The 22,389-nt window shown below is 35.8% G+C and overlaps 1 protein-coding gene across 1 annotated transcript in view; it reads left to right on the plus strand.

Annotated features, from left to right (window-relative positions):
* trabd2a (TraB domain containing 2A) overlaps positions 1–22,389 on the plus strand; it is a 69,224-nt gene that overhangs the window by 39,782 nt on the left and 7,053 nt on the right. Inside the window, exon 5 of the mRNA XM_015398131.1 lies at positions 20,355–20,445. Coding sequence (XP_015253617.1) covers positions 20,355–20,445 — 91 coding nt within the window. The remainder of the gene's footprint in view (positions 1–20,354; positions 20,446–22,389) is intronic.

A 22,389-nucleotide genomic window follows, 5' to 3' on the forward strand; every position in this document is an offset into this window, starting at 1 on the left:
TGTGGGCTTTTATTTTTGCCTTCGGTAAGCTTTATTGCCACAACAACTTAACAAAACAGTTTATAAATGATAATTTACTTCCTGACAAAGGGCCTTGGTTTGATACTGATCAAGCTTTGCCAAAGAAAACGAAATACATGAATAGGTCTGGTTGTCCTGGTTATCTGTGTTTATGGAAGCTGACCCCAATGCCTGAAGTGTTTATGCTATTATAATTTCTGTTTTTCTTTTATATATTATTGTTCCATGCCATTACTGACACACAAATAAGAGTTGTCTGCTGTTAGCCAGTTGTACTATGTCTTCTTAATCCCAATTTCAGACTAATTTTGCCATTTGACCACAAAAGTGTTTCAGTATGCTTCGGGTATAATAACATGCATTCCAAAAAAGAGAACTGTGGAGAATGAAACATATTTGAATAAGATTTTTTCACAACATTTTTATTCAGTATTTCATGCATATATCTGGATACTTCTGTAATTAAACTTTTGTAATAAAAAAAAAAAAATCTTCCTACTCCTATTAATCTGAGAAACCAACCTTTTTAACTCTACAGCATTTTATTCTTGTATTGAAAATTTTCCTTTACTGTAAAGTTTCTTAAACTTTAGTTCTGGATAAAATGAATTTGACAATTTTATTTTACTGATTTGTTGTTGCCCTGTGATGGATTGGCGACCTGTCCAGGCTGTAGCCCGCCTCTCTCCTATAGACACCTGGAGATAGGCACCAGCACCCCTTTCCACCCCGCTTGGGATAAGCGTGATGAAAAATGGAGGGATGATTTGTTGTCACATAATGACATGCTTTGAACACCATGTATGGGTTCTCTTCCTTCAGTTAACTCTGCAGGACAGTGAAGATTATAACTTCTAATACAAACTACTACCCACCTCACCATTAAAAAAAACAAAAAACTAATTTCTATATAATTTCATTTTATGATGTAATAAATAACAACTTCCTTTTAGAAGCAGATTCAATTTAGTTCAATTCAGTTTTATTTATTTAGTTCCAATTCTCAGCACACCATTTTAAGGCACTTTAAAAAGACAGCTCAGTTCAATCATACAGACAGATCTAAGGAAACGTTGCTGATTCCAGATAATTTACTAACTTCTACTTACCTTACTTACCTTCATATTCTTTGCTATACCTTTCTACCGTGGAATTTTTAGAAATAGTATTTAGATATCAGTGAAATACATTTTCCTATTCAGACCCACAGAATTAATGAATTTTTGTTTTGCCTGAATTTAGCACTAAGATTCTATGAAAACTCTACTCTTAGAAGACTTAGACCAAGACTCAACTTTATTGAACCCAAAATGTAAATGTTTGCAGTAGTTTAATTATCCGTTTAGCCGACATGTTGCAACAGTCAGCATGCTTTGAAATGTTTGACTAATTTTAGAGACAATTAGAGTTTGCCTTTGGATCTTTTACTATTTAGCTTGGTCAAAGCTGTCTGAAGTGTATACTTCTTGGTTACTGATCTGTTCAGTGCTTAGGGTAGACTCAAGCAGATGGATATCTTGGACTTTGACCTGGCTTAAGGCAGAGGATGACTTGAAATTTCCCAGAGCCAGTTGATGTCTGGTATGTTGGTAGCTCTGCATAGGGAAGTAGATGATGCCTGATATGTGGAGCATTAACCCACATAGGCACAGTCAAGGTAAAAAGGAAAGACATGATAGAAATATATTTAAAAAAAAAAGAAATTTTCCGGATGGTTTTAGTTCTAGTGGTTAATCTAAAGAAAATCACTAGGAGAAAAGGAAGTTACATCAAAAAGTAAATAAAGTTTTCTAAAAGCTCTAAAAACCCTGGTTAAGATTTGTAAAAGCATCATTTTGTATTATAGGAGCATAACTTTACAGTAAATAAAACAACAAATCTTTTTGGGAGCAATGGACAGTTTTTAAATCTTAACAACATCATTCACTTTGTGTGGTAGGCCTGGGCCCATTCCCTGCCTTGTCGGTAACCGCTTCTGTTTATATTAAGCTCAATTGATTTTTTTTTTTTTTTTTTTAGTAAATATGTTTACATTTAGGTAAGTAACTATTCCTCACTTATCCAAAAGATTAGCACATCTTTGCTTGGGTGGCATCTTTTGTTGTATTTTTCATTTCATTTTCATATTATATTAGATTATATTTAAGGGAAACAGAAAGTAACAGATTTCTAACTTACATAAGCTAAGAATTTACTTTGTACTTACATGAATACTTTCAATAAAAAAAAGGAATGTTTTATTATCTGAGAAATGTGCATTATGCTTTTGACAATAATGTGAATTTATTGTTTATTTTATATGTTACCTTTTATTATTATGTAATCTATTATATATTCATTTTGTTCTATTCATTTCTATTTTCTGCTTTATGTTGGGAAAAGCACAAACACAAGGTAAAGGATTTGCATTAGTTTTACTTGTTTGACAGTTCTGTAATTTACTTATTCTTTTTGATTAAATTTTTTAAATAAGTTAATGATCTATACTGAAGAAAGCACAAGATACAGGTGGGAGCTAAAGCTCTAGAAGCTAATAAGACGATGGAGTTTGTGTCAACAGATGTGAACTGCATCAACAATTTTTATTTCTGCTGGTTGCATCTGAAACAAAAATTTGGCTTAAAAGGACTAAACAGACACTAAACGGATGAACATTTTGTGTAGGTTATATTGTCCACCATACTCCGCTCCTTTCAGGAGCATAACGTAGCATCCTCTCACACTGGTGTACAAAAAATAAATGTCTCCATTCTTTTAAGCTTTTAGTGCTTTTCCTGAAAAGTAAGTTTTGTGATTTAGCAACTCATTGTACAAGTTGTGGTAGGTGAGTCAGGGATGTCCGACGGATTATAGTTATCCTTCACTGCAACAAAATAACTTTTACAACATAGCACTGTTTTAACTCATCTAAATGTTCAACATATTTAGACAATGGTCGGTTGGCAGATCTTCCACTTTTGTATGGTTTTATGGCATTCAGTATGGTGGCATAAACAGACAGCAGCCACGTGACTGCACGTTTTCTATATGGGCAGATTTGATTGGGCCCCAACTGATAGATATTTACATAATAAAAAAAAAAAAGAAAAAAAAAATCCACCTTTAACCCTTTTGCAATGAATGGCAACATCATGATAATTTAATTATTTTACTTTCTTATTTAAAGTTTGATAATTTCCAGCATAAACATTCTGGCTAAATTCAATCTGCTGTGCTTTTACTTTAGGTATCAGAGTTCTGTATCTTCTCTGTTTCTCTCATGTTTCTAACCAGATGGTAAGAAGCTAAAAAAAAAAAAAGAAAAAGTGCTGCTTTTCTTCAGCACCTCAACCTCATAAACAGGCAGTTTACAACTGTTTGGGGTAGTCACTGACACGAGTACACACATGTCATCCTGTACCATTAAAATGTAGACCAGACCCACCACAAACACATACACATTGGGTGGGGCTAAAACGTCTGCCCAACCTGGACTGACTCCGGGATGTAAGTTTTAATGACACCTTACTTTAGAACTTTTTATTTAAAAAGATTGATTTATGTTTTATTTGCTCAGCAAAAAGAATTTGTGCTTAAGGCAAAAACATTCCTTTGCTGTAGCTAATCTATCTCTGTTTTATAAATCCCAAAGAAATTGGAAATACAACTGGCTATTTAAATGTTTAATTAATTTATTTTTGGACAAAACAGTTCAGTAAGTCTAACAGTTAAGATGCGACATATGAACAAACCATACACGTCATGGAGAAAGTTATGGATTGGAGTAAAGCAGTTAGATGATCAAACAACGTCCAAAGCTTTGAATCTCTCTCAATAACTGCTCAATAAATTACAAGTGAAAAGAAAGACAATGAAAAAACTGCAAACCAACCAAGAAATGTCTGTCACTTTACTTGACAATCTGGGCAAAAATTTTAAGAAACAAAAGACCAACCAGGATGGCCTTAGTAAATTAGGAGGATTTGTAGAGGAGGATTTGTAGAGATCTACAGCTCTAGTCAACACCTGAACCCTGAAAGAGCCTGATATATTTCGCACAAACTAATGAGTTAATGTTGCAGTCACAAGAAGTGAAGGCCTGGTGAAGACATAACCCAAAATACTTGCAGCTTTAATAGCACTGAAAGGTGCATCTACAAATTATTGTCTTAAGGTGGCACAACCCATTTGTCTTTTCTAGACAATTTGAAATTGTTTCGGTTAACAATTATTATTTTCTTTCAGTTGGTTTATGGTTTCAATAAAGAAAATGATATGGGATATAAATTGTTTTGCAAGACACTGCATCTGTTCTTACTACAAGTCTTTGAGTTATTAGACAGTTAACAAATGTCAAATGACGGCCATTTCAACGATATATAACACAGAAGCAATATGAGGATTTCCGTGCAGCAAACAAACCCAAGCTGTTTTTCTTTTGGAGTCTTTAATCTTAGTTTTAGTCATATTTACAATCTCAAACACAGCTCAGATAAGTTGAAAAACATTTGAGCAGAAAGATAAAAAGTCAGGAGCATCTGTTATATGTCATCAGCATACCCCTTCCCCCTTAAAGAGGGATAAAAGGAAGATAAACCTGTCAGCCACTTTGGATAACTAACTGCCTGTAAAGCTGCTGAGTGAAAAGCACCTAAATATATACATTTCTCTGCTCTCATATGTTCTGAGGCCCCTGTGTCTGTTCTCGAAAGACATATTTCATACAGCCCACACTTCTTCTCTCAGATGTCAAAACATCTTGCTGTGATTTATTGAAAGAGTTGAACTTCTCACCCCTGACCCTATTCAAACCCAGCAGTATTTCCTTATCCACCTGGAACACGCTCTTTATGTCCATGCCCAGAGGCCAAACTTTCAAATGGACAAAAAAATGCTCTACTATATGAAAGGAAGAAGAAGAGGGAAAACTATATATTTAGCATAGGTGCAGCCTTCCGTCTATTGATGATTTGAAATAGGAATTGTTATGAAGACAGGACCTCTTTCATTTCAAAGATAAAACATAAAATAGATTTATGAAATGCCCAGAGGAGGAGAAGGTATGAAGAAACGGAAAAAAACAACTGGTGTAATAAATGGTTTTCTTATTCTGATTTGAATTCTTTAGATATGCCTTTCTTCTACTTTTTTTTTTTTTTTTAAGTCCTGGGACCTACTTTTATTTCATTTTTAAGTCTCTTTGTATTTATATTGAGAATGTTATAAAGCATGTTTAGTTGAATGAGAAATATTTAGTTGAATGTAAAATTTGGGTTAACTTCCTAAAAACATTTGACCTTATGTAACCTTATGATCATAATTAATTTGGCGCATTAGAAGACGAATACTTCAAAACCTGAATTCTAATAGTAGCTTTTACTTTTTTATATTTTGCATTGGGTGTTTTGGTTCAGCAGTCACTGCTCTACATGAAAAAATACTATATTTTTGCTTTGATTATATGGCAAAGATTGTTAATAGAAGTTGAACGGTTTGTTTAAACAAGTGAATAAATGAAACAATTAATTTCAAAGAGAAATTCAGGGTGGAGCTGAATGGGAAGGTTAAGTTTATTAATACATAAAGTAGTTGATATCGATCAGATAGGTTGTGTGAGGGGGGCTTATTGATGGAGAGATGGTGGAGTTTCAACAGGGGAAGTTGGAATATCCAAAGAGGCTCAGATCAGCAAGTGGTAGTCATTTTTTCCCCCGGCAATGGCATCCATGCTTTTTCTTCCAGAGGGAGAGAAAAAAAAAAGCAGTTTGAGCAATGATGACTGAACAGGCAGGTAGGGTTTTCTAGATTGTTGTGCAGGGACCCTGAAAGCATAAACCAAGAGTTGTGAGGAGAGTCAGGGTGGGAGTCTTTAGGTGAGTTCTTCAAACAAAATGAGGAGCACTGGAATCCAAGAACAGAACATGAACTGCAAAACAGATTTTCTGGCGAGAATACAACACAGAATACAACAACAGATAAGCTTGAACCATCAAAGAATACTAGGGTATAAACAATTAATTAGATTAATTATGATTCATGAGCTTCTGGGCATCTGAGGCATATGTCATGCCTCAAAAGCAGCAGATGCTGGAAGTTAGTAGTTTAATTTATTTTTGCTTCTGTAACAGTGCAAACACATAATTTACAGCTCTTATGATTCATTTTGCTGCTTGGCTTTTGCTGGTCCTTTAATTCTTCTGTTTAGCTCTCACTCAGCAGAACGGACATCGGAACTGGGTCTGAGTCTCTCTTCTTTGTCTTAAAGCTCTTTCTGTGAATGAACAAGCATGGGAGGTCAAGAGAAATTTAAGATTAGAATACAAAAACGTTGTTGCATAGAACCCATTGTGTTAAAAACAAACAGCGAGTGCCCAAGACGGTGCTCTGGGAATGACAATTCTCTTCTCAGTTGTTGGAGCAAGAAAATAATAGTATTTAGTGGCCTTAACACACCTGCATACAACCCTTGGATATGACAAAAAGGATATTTAAAGGACATGTTTTTATGATTTGTATCTATTCCATTTTTTAACCAAAATTTCACAAAGTAAATATAAGCTGGAGACTTAAGAGCACAGTGGAACATTGGTTACTTTACACCACAGTGAGGTATGGGAGACGTTAGACCAGATTTTGGTTTAGTTATACTTGACATACATGGAAATGTGATGCGTTGACAGAATGACTGAAGCTTTTAAACTCCATGCAGAAGGAGGCTATTTGTCTTCAAATCTCTCAGGAGATTCAGGGTATAGTCTTGCAATCCAGACTGAAATACATGTATATATATATATATATATATATATATATATATAAAACATATCAGTCTGATAAAAAAGCTGGTAGAGCTTGATTTTAAAGATGGAAAAGTCCCACTTCTCAAGCTGTGATTGGTCTGACCATTGGACCAACAGTGGTTTATCAGACTGGATTAGGCTCCCTGTAATTAAATCTGCCTGTTCCATGCTATTCTGAGGCAAAAACAGAAACCTAAAGTACAGTTGTGTTTGGCTGCACAGGAGAAGCTGATGATTGTGATAATTGAGCCAGAGATGAGATGATTACTGAGACAGCAGCACTGATGAAGATGAAAAAAGATGGCAGAGTCAGAAATCCAGGACAATGATGATTGGACCAGTGGTTTTGGTGAGGCTCTGATGCACGTTGTGGAAACTACACTTCTGGGAACCTAATTTGCTGTGAAGGGCGAATGCCCACTCCCTCTGTCAGGCTCTAGTTTTCTCTGTGCTGTCTCCTGCATTGCACTTTTGCCATCTTCCCTGAGCTTCCGAGAACCTCCTGGTCTCAACTCTATTGTCTGAATGATCCAACCCCGATGCAGGACAACAGTTATGCATTCTTAACAGAAGAATACTATGGAAAGTGACAATAACCGTGTCATAGAATCCAGTTGTCTTGGACTCCCTGAAAAGGGACAATCTCTGGTCAATCTAAGGGACGCAGGCGTCATTGTTTGGTATTTCAGCACCTTGACTCGATTAATAAAATCCAGCTTCGTCATGTTTAGCTGAACAGACAATAAACAAGCAAATACTGGCTATTCCTATTTCACAACGTGTTGAAGGAAGCAAAGAATTTTTCTCATTGGCCACGGGAATTGCTGGCGAAATATCTAGCATACAACAGCACCATGTTTCGGGGGGAAAAAGAGGGATGCTGATACGGGTGAAGGTGGTGGCACAAAGAAACTCAACTTAGGACCATGCCTTTAAGTTGCGAGTGCGAGAGCAACAGCAGAGAAGGCAGATCTCATTATGATCCTCAAAGTTTACAAACCTTCTCTGACTCCTGATGGATCCATCCATAAAGTTTTTTACTGCATGCTTGGTAAAGAAGCCCTGAAAGTCAAATGAGAAGAAAAAAAATCTAGATAAGAGAAATTCTAAATTTTTCTCACTTGCCTTTGCCTTTCATGGTTTCCATAGTTTGGTCCTTGTGTGGTCTGGAACTTTATAGAATAGAATAGAATAGAATAGAATAGAATAGAATAGAATAGAATAGAATAGAATAGAAAATCCCTTTATTGTCCAACAATGGGGAAATTGTGGTGGTTACAGCAACAAAAGGTTATAGTAGAAGTGGTCACACATTGGCTGGCTAGCTCAAGTTATGAGTCACCCGTCCTGCAAACAGGAAGCAGGGTTTGTATCCCAGCTGGGGTGGTTAGATGCCAGTGTAGATCCTGATCCAGTGTAGGCAAAACTCTTCACGCTCATGCCTGCGGGATGGCCTAGTTGTTATGGCATTGCGCTTGGAATCTAGAGGTCCCGAGTTCAAGCCCCACTCCCATGGACTGCCATTCTGGGTCCCTGAGCAAGACCCTTAGCCCCACACTGCTCCCCAGGCACTGCACAGTGGACAATGCACTATTCCTTTGGGGAACCCACTGGTTAAATGCAGAGAGTTTGTTTTGTTGCTCTGTACTTGTGACAGTGTAATGACAGTAAAATCCTGAAAAAAAAAAGTGCACCTAATAAAATGTTATTGACATATGCTAAAATAAAAACAAATAAATCAAATAAAGTACTGTACTGTATGCTTTTTTTTACAATATAAATACTCTGTATCTTGAGAATAAAAACAAATCAATAAGAGCTATGGACATTTTTACAGTAATGGATATGTGGAAAAATAGCAGCAACACCAGAGATGTGCAAGAAAATGACAACAGCATGTTATTTAACTGACTAAGACAGAAACTGTGCAAAAATCAGTAACTTACTGAGGTTGCTGGGAACAGTGGTGGTTATAAGATCTGACAGCTGCCGGGAGGAAGGATCTGTGATAACGCTCCCTGGAGCATTTAGGGTGCAGCAGTCTGTCACTGAAGGAGCTCTCCAGTTCTGCAACAGTGTCATGCATGGGGTGGGAGACATTATGCAACAAAGAAGGTATTTTAGTTTGGGGTCCTTTTGTTTCCCACCTCATGAACTGAGTCCAGAGGGCATTCAATCTCAGAGCTGGCCTTCCTGATCAGCTTATCCAGCCGCTTTCTCTCAGCTACAGATAAGCCACTGCTCCAACAGGCAGCTCCATAGAAGATGGCTGATCCCACAACAGAGTGATAGAAGGTCTTTAGGAGTGCAACCTATACTCCAAAATGCCTTAGTCTCCTCAGCAGGAAGAGTCTGCTCCGACCTTTTTTTGTAGAGAGCCTCAGTATTGTGAGTCCAGTCCAGTTTGTTGTTCAGGTGAACACCCAGGTACTTATAAGAGTCCAGTATCTCAATATCCTTTCCCAGGATGTTCACCATATCATTTTGGACACGTTTGAAGTGACATAGTTCAGATTGTGTAAAACGTACGCGTTTTTACTCTCCAGAAACTGAAAGATCTTTGCTTTCACATGAGATGCATCACAAGGATGTGGGATTTATGATATAATTTTACTGCCCAATGGTATTTTGATATGCAAATCATTGGTGCTCAAGCTATAAAAAGATGGGAGCTAAGGGGTTAAAAAAGTTAAAGAAACTCACAAAGGAACACTTAGGAACAGAATTTGGAGAAAGCAAGTACTAGAATCATTAGGCAAAATAGGATGATGCATAGAGCAAAGTAACATGCCTCATGTATATATACACAGGAAGAGAGTGAGGAGAAATACAGAGTAAGCAGGTGAGGGCAATCAGTGGAAAATGAGAAACAGCTGAGACCAATAAGGGCTGAATAGATTGCGGAAGAAAAGGTTAAATATGCAGAATCTGGACAAAGAGAAAAACAGGAAGAAATCTAACGGAATTTCTAAATAAACACATGAATAACCTAGAAACCAAGCACAGAAGGCAATATGTAACAAATAAATGGAAACATGAAAACAGGCATGAAATGAATTCAAAAAACCAAACACCTAGAAATTATGGCACATATGCTATTGAATTAGGTCCAAAATTCTGTTAAATTACAATCTGGCCATTTTGCCTCATAGATAATTGCATAAGGTCAATTTCAATCATAGTTTTAATGCAATGCAATAAATTAACTTGATCATTTAAACTCTAAAAGGTAAAAAAAAGGTGATTAGGATGATATATTGACTTTACAGAAGTCCATCATCCTAAGCATGTATGTGGTGACAGTGGAGAGTAACAACCCCCTTTAAACAGGAGAAAATCCATATGGTAACTTTGCTTAGTCTAAGCTCATATCTCCCATAACCAAATAAAGATTGGGAAAATAAACAAATAGGAACAAATAAAATACAGAAGCTCAACTCTAATGGTAGAAAACTCTATCAATAGAAGAGTCACAAACAAGAGGGCAGTAATTGTTTTAATCAAAAAGGAAACCCAACTAAACCTAGAATCCTTGAGGTAAGCATACATTATAGGGGAAGAAAAACAAAGCATGAACTAATTCAGTGAAAGCACGACTGTATTAATAGCTGTAGAAAAGAAAAGATGAGAGTTCAAAAAAGCAAAACTAGCAAACCTCTGTTGATATTTTAACACAAAGATCAGAATAACTGTACCCTCTATTGGATGGAACAACACAGCAGAGTTATCTAAAATTTCATAACACATCTTACTCTAATACACCATATTCCTGTATTTATTTGACTATCTTGCTTCAGACCTGTTCACATTTAATCTAATATTGCCTTTGTAATCTTTCTAACTTTTTTATATTTCATAGTGTCTATAGGAAATTAGACAAAAGAAGTTAGAGATTTGGTGATTCTAGTAAGATAAATTCACTGAAATAACCCCTAAAGTTGGGAATCCTTGCCTGTAAAGACAGAGGCTGTAAAAACAACATTGATGTCATGTGTGTAAAACATAGCGATTGTTGCAGATGTTTTATTCAACATCTGTTATCTATCAGACATATGCAGTGACAATTAGTAAACATGTTTCAGCAATGTTTTATACTTACAACACATGGTTAATTGGCAATGGTAGTAGTGTGGCAGCAAAATCCACCTGGTAAAGACGAAAATAACTGACAAAATGCTAAATGGGGTAGAATGACCATCAGAAACAGCCTTTGGGAATTTACATGACTCTTTTGTGAGGATCTGCTTTTACTTATGACTTAGACCCAAAACAGAGATGATATCCAGGCCCTCGGGAATGACAAAAAGATTGCTTGCAGATTAATCAAACTAAACAGCCACAAAATTACTCTCTAAGCCACATGTTTTAGATGGAAGTGCAGTGTGGAATTTTTTTTAAAAGCACGAGGGTATTTAACTCCTTTAGTTATCTGCTATGCTTTTTGCTGGATAGAGACAGTTGACAGACAGAGGAGGGACTTGTTGCATGGCACAAGGTAAGGGAAGCTGTTATTGAGACCAATGTATTAAAAGCTTGAAAAAGAAAAATGTAATGTTGCCTGAGAATAACTGTTATCTGTTTTTCTGCCCTGATTGTGTTGTGTTTGCTACTCAGACCGATTTGAAAAATTGACATTTTGGCTCGTGACCCTTTTAAACATAACTGTGTCGACTTGTCGACTGCATTGTGTCTGTGTAGCATTGCCAGCTCAAATATTCAAGCTGTTTTATTTGGGCTTAAAGATGTGAGATCAGCCAGCAGACGCAAGCACAGATAAGAAACAGCATTTAAAAAGCCAAAAACAATCATGTACACCAAGAATGTGTTATTCTACATTTCTGCCCTGTTAATCATCCTGGAACTGCCACCAGTTGTAACAATTTGTACAGATGGTTAATCACCGATTGACAGGGTAATCCTGATGTTATGATGGTGCATACTGAAGCTGGTTGAGCAGGTCAGGTTCATCAGTCACTACAGTATAATATCTTTTGTTACCACAATATGTAATTTTAAAGGATAAAAAAACCCCTCTACATTATTAGGGAAAACCCAAATTTGTTAAATCAACATGATGCACAAAAATGTGCTGTGACTTTTTGGCAGTGATTAGTGAGACCACACAGCTTATAGACAGGACAATGTGCACAGAAGATAGGAAGAGGTATCAGGGGAGGATTTAGTTCCTAATTGTCAATCATTCTGGTGATATGAGTTGTCCCTTTTTTCCCTTAACGGTGGTGAGTTTGACATCGTGGAAAAATTGCAAATCTTCTTTTGGAAAGTAAGCTTGTGTGAGCGATAATTACAGCAACTTATAAATAGAGTATGCACAAGGAGAAATTTGCTCATGGAATGCTCTTGCACACGTTTAATAGGTGTTCCCTCTCAGGAGTGGGTACAGGGTTGTGCATTTGCATTTTTTTTCAAAGTGGAGAGGGCGGGTCTTTTAAAAAAATCATGAAAATCCTCCACTATACCTTTATACAGGATCCAAATCCAGTGCTTGGGATCATATTGAGATCTTACTATTAAATAAGTATGCTTACATAACAAGATAAAAATATAAAACCGAACACCATTACCTGTTTGTAAGCCAAATATGTTAAACACAAATAACTAGCTCACCAAAGATCGCAACTTAAATGACATAAAGAAAACTCGCCAATGCAACATGTCAAAGACAATTACAGATATTTTATACTGTATTTACCTGTGGTGCTATACATAGTTTTGAAGACTGATTTAGATTTTTTTTTTTTTGTCCATGTTATGCCACTAAGAATTGCTCAGAATCTCTTCTAATAAAACTTTTATCTTGAATAGATAGTTTAATCATGTTTCAGTTAGAAGAAGTTAGCTAATTACTAACATTCATCACTGAAGCTGTTAATATACTGTTGCATTTTCACAAATTGTAGTAAATTCCCCTTTTTGAATTTGCCATAAATATCAAGGTATTCTTCTGCTTAATCTATGGCAAAGATTACTATCACTTTATCAGATCTGCTTAAATCTACAGAATTGTCAAACTTCATAGGGTGAACTTAACTACCGGGTAGGCTGTTGTGTGTGCGGCCTTTTTAATTGCTTTGCTACAAACAGGCAAAAGTGAAGACTGCACTGACACAGAGAGCACAGAGTCTACTTCAGGCTGACAGATGTAATCCCTAAGACAGCCCGAAAGTGCTGCGTGTCACCGCAAATTTCAGTGAGAGCTTATTTAAAAAACAGCCTCACACCACAAACTTCTTATGCCCTGTTTCTTGTTTCGTCTAAACATAATTTTAAAGCACTTACTTCAGCACACTTTCCTCTGCCGTCTCATTAAAAGGAATTTAGACGGTTACAGCATAGCATTTAACAGCTTAGAAACTACTTTATTCTCTTCAGTGTGATCTTAAATAACATTTGATGATACTTGATGATAAAATTTTAGAAGATTGATATTACAAGGCAAAAATAATGGACGTCTTTTGGACACTGAAGTTGAGTTGGTTAATCTTGTTTTGTAAGTTAAAGTTCCCACATTTTTAATCATTTTATTTGTTTAGGCAACATGATTGCACTGAATCCATAAGGTGTTGGATTTTAACATCGGTCTCAAAAGTAGTTTTTTTTTTTTTTTACATTTGCAATTTGAAATAAATTGCCAAAAAAATGGTGTTAACATAAAAAGCTAATTTTGCAGATGGAATAGTGCAAAAATGTATTTTATTATTGAGCTGTTTATGTAGAACCCAATTATTTTTGGTATTTCCTGCAGAATGACTATATGAATGGATCTGTTAGTTATAATGTTTTTATAAAACCATGTTTAACCGTACATACTCTTTTAGAATTTTGTTGGATAGCACACATTAAAAATTTTACCAGCCAAATTTTAAAATAAAAAGCAGGTTCTCTTATTTCATTAACAAAGTTTGGAATCAGATGTCTTAACATTCTTAAGTCTTAGTTTTCAATATTGTTTTACTTGTGTTTATGGGTTTAATCGTGGATCTGTTGGCTGCTTTTTTGTCGCTGTTGCCTTCTTCTTTGGTGCTTCTCAGATTGTCCATCTGCTTTCTGTTCAGCAAATGGAGATTGGTATCAATATTAGACCAAACCAAAAGCCTATAGAGTTGCCAGTTTCTGATGTTTTGAGTCACACGCTGCTTCAGAAAAATGGAAAGAAGGAGAGTTTTGTTAATGGATTAAATATTATCATTCTTAAGAATAATGAATCCTTATTTTGTTTGGGTTTATTTTTTGTTTATCAGTCTAGCTTATCTTTTGAAAACTCACTGCCATGTCAAAGCCATGTTTTATCAGGGCTTAGTCTTATCTTTCGCGGCTTACTTTCAAAACTATGTCCTGTTGTACACAGATTTTTTTCAAAACATGCAGAGTTCTACTTAAGCTCAGACTGAGCTGGATGAGGGCCCTGTCACACCTTGCCGATTTTGACAGCCCAGCCCTCCTGACATCCCAGAACCTTCTTAAACGGTGGCATACGCTGAACTTTCTATGTATTTAATCAATTTTGGGCGTATACATAGAGTATTCATAACAAGTCCAGAAGTTATGTCCAACGACAACCTAACTTATGCATAAAGCACGGCAGCCTAATGCCCATGAAATGATGCACAATAATCACTTCATGGGCATTACCGAACATCAGTAATGTCCAGTCTGCATAAAAAGATATCTTTGATCGCGGTATTAACCTAGCTGCTGTTTACCGCCCGCCAAAAAAAAAAAAAATAAAAATAAAAAAAGACAGAAAGAAGGTTTGTAGTCGCAGCAGATTCAGCGTCATGTCTGCTAGGAAGATTGTTGGTCGTGGCATGAACCCAGGGGAGATCCATCTCACTCACCTTCACACCCACCCTATGATGGGGATGAAGTCTGGAGCAGAACTGATGGTTTCCTACTTTGATCCCACTGTCATACCAGATTGCTGCCAATACATCATTATACAGTAACTGTAAGTTAAAAAACACATTTAGCGGTCGCCTGGAACACATCAGATACATTTATATGCTGTGGAGGTAAGTTCTTGATAAGTTAGGTATAAGTTATGCTGAAGTTACTCATAGGTTTTGGATAAGCTAGACACCACAACTGATGAGTAACTTACATTTAACTTATGTCAATGATCTGTAACTTATGTCCCAAGTATGAGCATACGCTGGCATATGTCGGAAAATTTTGAGCATGCTCAAAATTATACAAAACGCACCCATAACCTATTAAATGTATGCCTGCCTTTTTGCCAGATTTTTGTATGTCAGACATACGCTGGTCTAAATCGTCATGGTGTGACAGGGGCTTGAGCCTCTGTATTCTTACACCTATTGTTATTCACATTTGAGTCATAAGCATTCACTTTTCAAAATACTTATTTATATTGCATTTAGCTATTAATATTATTTGTGTATATAAAAGCAAAACAAATATGAATATTTTTGAAAACTATGCCAAGGTGGCATTTTTATACAAACATGGTTAAATCAGTGTTCAACACTATTATGTAGTATAGTTACGCTCAGAAATCTAAAATACTTATATTATACTATGTTTACTATAAGCTGATGAAATAAATGCTATGTAGGTACTTCAAAACAAACCTTCATCCTCTTCCTCTTTTCTTAGTAAATGAAGCCAGGGCTTCTGCTCATCATAACAAATATGGTGAACACACACTTTTTGTCCACTTTTAGGTTATATTTAAACAGCAGACTAGTGTAACTGAAAATCTGGGCAAAATATCTTTCTCATGGGAGTCTGAATGCCTGATACTGATATTTTTACCTAAAAAGTAATACATTTGAATCTCTTTTATATGTAGAACAGAGCCGACCCTCTTGCTTGTTGAGCTTTTTTAATTAATTTGCTATGATGCTGTTAACCCTAGTACAGGATGGCAGAAGAAGGCACTCTCAAAAACGGATTTATATAGAATATATGCAGCGTCTTTCTGCTAAAACTGAAGGACTTAATCTTCCTTAAGAAGTACAGCCTGCTCTGGACTTACCTGTAGACAGCTTTACAGTTGCATCTCCAGTCCCGTCTGCTGTCCAGGTGAACACAGAGGTATTCTTTCTCTTCCACCACCTCCTCTTGTTCTGTCATATTAGTCTTTGTTCCTGCTCCCCTTAAAATCTCAAAAGAGTCTTGCTCTTCTATTTCACAGTCCTTCCTGTTGTTACAGTTTGGCCATAATATTATCGCTCCCTTTCATCAACGGTATAATAATAAGATAGAGGCACTGGCAAAAATGTTATAATCTTTTTTTTTTTTAAACCAAGCTCAATGAGCATTTTCACAACCAGTCACAGCTAATATCACATCTGTAAACAGTATATTGCTGTGTGACATTTACACTCTCCTTCTGAATATACTGCTTTCTTCGGGAACATGAACTGATCCTAAGCAGTATGAATGACCATGCAAAAAAATAAATAAAAGAAAACAACAACCTTGGATTACAGCACAAAACTTTTGCACATCAAGACTTGCTGTATGGTTATAGCCATAGTGGGCCCAGTGCTCACAGATCTTTGTTTGCAAGAGGCCCTATTGTGACACTGTATTTATTTGCAGCAGGAGTTTAGAGTACCGGTAGCTGCTCTTTGTCATCCTTTTTTGGTTGCACACAATGCAGTGGTGATGATGTCTTGAGAGTATTGCTACAGTGCAAACACCGACAATACTAAACAATTACCGCTATAGCTTGGTTCTCTAAGTGATGAAGTAGCAGCCTTGGAATTGTCTGATGAGCAGGCAAGATCTGTGTGTTTAGCGTTACGTTACAATAATTCTTCAGTGAATTTCCGAGATTTTTTTTATGGCCAGATAGTAATTAATACAAAGCATGCTTTAAAAACATATATATATATATATATATATATATATATATGCATATATATCATCCCATATGGTTATACTATAGTTATTAATAGTTATTAAATTTAGTTATTAATCAAACTCCAACCTGATTATTGACGATGATTCACGATTTAAGACATTTCTTCTGTCCTTCCAGGGCAAATAACTTGTCAGAGTGTCATATGATCAATGCCTTTATTTCTAAATAGAGCTGGCATTGTTTAAAGAGTACACACAGGATAATTATTTTTATGCCATAAAATAACCAGTGATTTTGCTCATATTTGGTTTTGTCATGACCGTCACTTTTATGGATGGTTTAGACTCCTTGACAGTTGAACACCCTGAGGTTTTACTTGGCTGCCACTAACCAGTGTTGGGGTTTTTCCACTAAAATGTTGTGGTTAATTACGTCACCTCAGTAACATTAGGTCATGAAATTCAGTTCTTTTTTTTAGCTTTGATATACGTAAGTATTTTAAGTACACTTAATTGTTCTATTTATGTTTTATTGTATGGTGACACCTTACAGCTGGTTTCCTCAAAAAAGGCTTGCCTCTGTGCACAGTGCTGATGACTACAGGCTGTGGGACCCTACAAACTAGCAGGACATAATGTGTACATAAACAGCAAGAAACGTCTGTATGGGGTGGAAAGGCCTCAGTGCTGACTATAGCTTTTGTTTATCCAGCCTGCTGTAATGTTATGAGAACTGCTGCTTTGGCCTTGGTTTCAAGCTGTAGTGTAAATACTGAAGACTATGGAAAAGGAACACTATTTAAGACTTTCCACATGTTCTAATAATCCGAGGCTGTCATTAAGGGTATTCCATATGTTCCTCAAAAGAAGAACCTTTGTGGCTCTCACCTTGTGCAGCTTTAAGTTAAGGTGTGAGTATTATTAAAATATAACTTGTAAAAGTTCGGAAAAATTCAGATTTTTAAAGGTATATATATGCCTAATAATTGTTTTTATGTATTGCACTTTGTGAGTTTAAGCAATGTTTTCATGAAGGAATTATTTTTCATATATTACTAGGTTGGGGGGGTCTAAAGGCAGCTGGAGCTTCTTATCTTACTGTACCTCTCTATGGCATGTTTACTCTTAATCCCTGACATTGAAATCCTAGGAAATACCCCACTGTATGTTGTGGTAAAATTTTCTGAAGTCACAATGCTAAACCTTCTCTATAAAGTAAAAGCTTTTTGTACAAATAAAGTAAATACTAAACAATGCCCAGAGAGAATCGTTAGGAAGAGGAGTGCTTGCTTTTACTCTTTAATCTCGGCTGTGCAGTAACAGAAAATTGGCAGTAAATTCATGCACTTGAATGAAAATTGTTATTTTATACTAAACTAACGGTTGTCTTCAAAATATATTTAACATAGGTATTAATGTTTTATTACATATGGGTTTACTTGCGAGTTTTGCTTTCTTAATCTATAGTTTGTGCAAGAACAAGTTTTATTAATAGCATTTCCCCTCTATAGCATTTTAAAATTTGTTCCTTTTGAGGAAATGGAGAAAACATTATTAAAATCAACCTTTAACTAGCAATATGTGACTTAATGTGTAACTCCCATACTAAGTGGTCCATTTCAGGTTTCTGGATTTAGGGAGTCCAATGAATGAAAGCTTTCAGTTCAGTCTCATGTCTTTATCTCCAGCATCTCTCCTCCCTGGCTGGAACTTAAAAGGCGTACAGTGAACATACTGTGCATTGGTGCAAATATCACCGGCCAATTTCATCGATTTAAGATGAATGAAAAAAGCCTAAGTAAATAATCAGTGGAAATACATGTCAGATGTTGTGCCAGATTACTCCAGATGTGGAAGCCCAAAACTCTGTTCTGGGCTCCAAATAACAGGGGGCTGCAGGCCTGCTTCCAGTAAAAGGCTGTAAATAAATATCAAGTACAAGTTTTACTGTAAGCTTAAAGTGGGAGCTGAGTAACACATTTTTTGGCTTAAGGTAGGAAATGTCTGTAACTAATGCATTAGACTGCAGCAGAAAAAAATGGTGATTTCACATTAGATGATGTTCAGGGACCAAAAAGAGCGTGTTCTTCTATTTGAATTTCCATGAGTTATTGAGTCCAGAAATGGCCCTGTAGTGAAAACACATGTGAAAACAGGAGGTCGGAATTTTAGTCAATAATTAGAAGTAATATACCCCAATAATTTAAAAGACAGAATTACTTTATCTGAATGAAAGTTACTTTTTTGACCATTCAGTGTCGTCTGTTTAAAGAGATATTCTGCAAGTTTTTCTAAAAAAATCTCTTTTAAATTGTCTTTTTATTTGACCCTTTACCACTAAAACATTGTAACAACTTAAAAAAAAGGTTTCATTATGTTTCTCTTGAGCACTTGCATATTTTTTATATTCATTTGTGTTTGTTATTGTGAATATTTGAATGTGTCTTTTTGACCTTCTGAAGTCTATCCAGCTTCCACTGAATCGAGCAGAACCAAGTACCTCAGTCCTCTGATGTAGAGTTTAATACATCTTAGACCTGACTAACAAATTAGCCTTTTCTTAATGTTTGCAAGCTGAAAAACTTTTGCTCTTTTTATTTGATTCAGTCTCATCTTTTTCTGCTGTCAGAGTTTTCGGGTTTCATATATTTAGCCAACAAATTTAGCTCTTTAATAAAAACCCTTCAGATACTTGGAAACAATGCAGATTAAACAAATACACTCCTACATTAAAATAAAGTCACAATTTAAACAATGTATTTTATTTTATAAATATTTCCTTAATAAAGTAAAATTGGTAGAAATGGCAAAAACGTTTTTATAAGGTGCTGAAAATGTAATTGTTTGGAAAAAATAAATATCAACTATAAGGATATATTTTTGCATAAATTAGAGATCAATTCCTACCTTTGCATATTCTATTCTTGCACATTTAATCTTATGTGAAAGCATTTTTTCCAGGTCCCCGTGACAGCAACATGGCCCCCATAGTGCATCCAGGCCAGCCAATTTCTATCTGGTTCTTGGCCAGATTAAAGTGCTGGAGCTCTTTGTTTACATAGCTCTGTGATGCCACGGCTGAGCAGGCCCAAACAATGGGTCACTGCTCCCTTTTGTTAGAATAAGAGGAAGAGCGGAGACCTCTTGACACGGCAACCTGAAGCCTTAGTGGTCCCACTTCACCTTGGTGAGAGGGTCACACCAGGAAAGAGGGGACAGACAAGTAGAGGGAATGTCAATGATAAAAATGGAGCTGAATGGAGATCAAAATGGTTTGTGGAGAAAGGATGAATCCTATGAAGGGAATAGATGGAAAATGATCAAAATTGAGATGGAGAAGAGATGAAGACATGCCTTGAAAAGGTGACAATGGTTGCATGGTGTTTTTTCAGAGTCTAAAGCTGTGAAATTGATGATAAATGGATTTTTTAATTAAGAAGCAAGAATATTGTGAATGCAAGCCCTTTGATTTTACTTATTTTAAGGTTCTTAATCGATATTATTAACTATTGCTGTATGATAATAACCTCTTTCCCACCTGGTGTTCTTCCTGCGTCATTGCAGTTTTCCACACTGCTTTATTCCTGCTCTCCTGTGCTTTACTGATCAGACACTGATATCAAATATTCTACTCTCATTGGTTACAGTACATCATCATAATGTTTGGATAAGAGAAATCATAGATTTCTATTTTCTTGATTGCAGGTCACTTTCTTGGCAACAACACAGTTATCGATGTCCTTCGCCGCCAGGGATATGAGGTGGAGCACACCCCTGCTGGACAGCCCATAAAGAGGTAAACCAAGATTTAAACAAAACCAGATACTTATTACAAGATAATTTTGCAGAAATTGTAAGTACGTTTTAAGTTGAAGGGAAAATGACGCATCAGATTGTTTTAATTTGATCCAGGTCTGAACTCTGACTGGATCATTGATATAAAATCAAACCTCATTAGTCTAAATCTTCCATTACATATTAAAGGTATTTTACAGCTCAATCATAAACCTTTAGCCCTTTAAGAGGTCTCCTCCAGTTTTTTTTTTAACCTTTTTGCCCAATTTATTTCCCCCTAACTCATACCATCTTCAGTTGAAGAACTGGACTCAGTAAAGATTCAAATTTGATCTCATTTGACCTAAGAATTTTTTTTCCGCATTACGTCATCTGCATGGCTTGAAACAAGCTTAATGCCAGCTCTAGTTGAATTTACAAAGATTAAAGAACCGGAATAACTTCCCTATAAAAGGTTGAATTTTTAAGGCTGTTTGCTCCACTGGATTTTTTTAAAGCTATCAAAGTAAAAGGAGCTTAATGCATATGCCTGCCACCATTTTGGCAGCATTTACTTACTGCACAAACCTTTCATGTTACTAGCTGTAAAAGTGAACCAAGTCAAACTCTTTGTTTTTGTACACAAACTTGGCAAACAAAGATAATTCTGATTAGTCTTTCACATTCTTTCACATTAAATCACTAAGTAAATAAAAAAATCTAAGCTAATTTTAATTTGTATGACTATTTTGAACTAACCCTGTTGTAGATAAAAAAAAAAGGGATTTATTTATCTCCTTTGCTTTAAGACCAGGATAACAACACCATAGAAATGAACAGTCAGCATTTTTAATGTTTTGTTTGGATGAAAAGTTGTGTCTTTTCAGTTGGTCACAGTCTGTAATTTTCACTACAGTGATTTATTTTTGGATACGCTTCCGAACACCCCTCATTGTACTCCCAGGATCATAAATACTGGTACAAGTTGCCCCTAATCAGATTCATTAATATCGTAGACGTAGTGTTTACATTTCATACTTTCAGCGGAAATAATTCTCATGGACGGCTCTCATTCTTTCAGGGATTTTGCATGTCTCTGACTGCTTCTGTGCTTTTGATTGTGTAGCCGATAAGTCTGACAAATTCCCCAACGGCCCACCAATGAAGCTGTGTTGAAAAGGCCAACCTAAGTATGGTTTGTACCTCCTGCTGCGAAGTATGTTGTGCAGCCAGTGGAGCGTGGAGCACTGCGGGTGGCTATCTCTCTTTCTATCTGCTTTCTTGTTCCCGTATGTGTTTGAATGAATGAGTAGATCTACTTTCACACAATAAATCTGATTTTTGATAAGGGATTATGAGGCTGAAATTACACAGCATCTCATCGAGTCATACCTGACGACCTGTCATTGAGTTATCATAAGTCCAGATAATTATTCCCAGTGGTTTTTATATTTATGATTACCTTAACATTAATTTAGGAAATCCATAATACTTATTTGCTGTTTAATTTGATATTAAACATTTAATTTTAGGGTCTTTATTAGAGGTACACACTACTATTTATGGGAGAGCTTACTAGTTAATGTGTATTTTAACCTGAGGTGTATAAAGTATTAATGTTTATTGCTCAAGCAGAAGTATAAATCCATCAGTATTAACTTAAGCTTTTTACTAAAGTAAAAGTGTAAAAGTACAATTTTTAAAACTGCTTAAAGTATAAAAGTTAAAGTAATGCAGGAATAAAATGTTAAGAAGAGATGCTTCAAACTTTATACTGGTACTACCCTATTAAAGGAATATTATTCTACAATTGGATGATAACTTCCTTATACTTACGGTAATTTTCTTAGTTTTATAAGTACTGTAATGACAACAGTGACAAACTGCTATGACAATGCATCATCTTGAAAAACTATATATATATTTTTTTACTATTTTTTTAATACGAACAAACCATAATGAGAAT

The sequence above is a fragment of the Cyprinodon variegatus genome, unplaced genomic scaffold, assembly GCF_000732505.1.
Source record: "Cyprinodon variegatus isolate N-32 unplaced genomic scaffold, C_variegatus-1.0 Scaffold29, whole genome shotgun sequence".
NCBI lineage: Eukaryota > Metazoa > Chordata > Actinopteri > Cyprinodontiformes > Cyprinodontidae > Cyprinodon > Cyprinodon variegatus.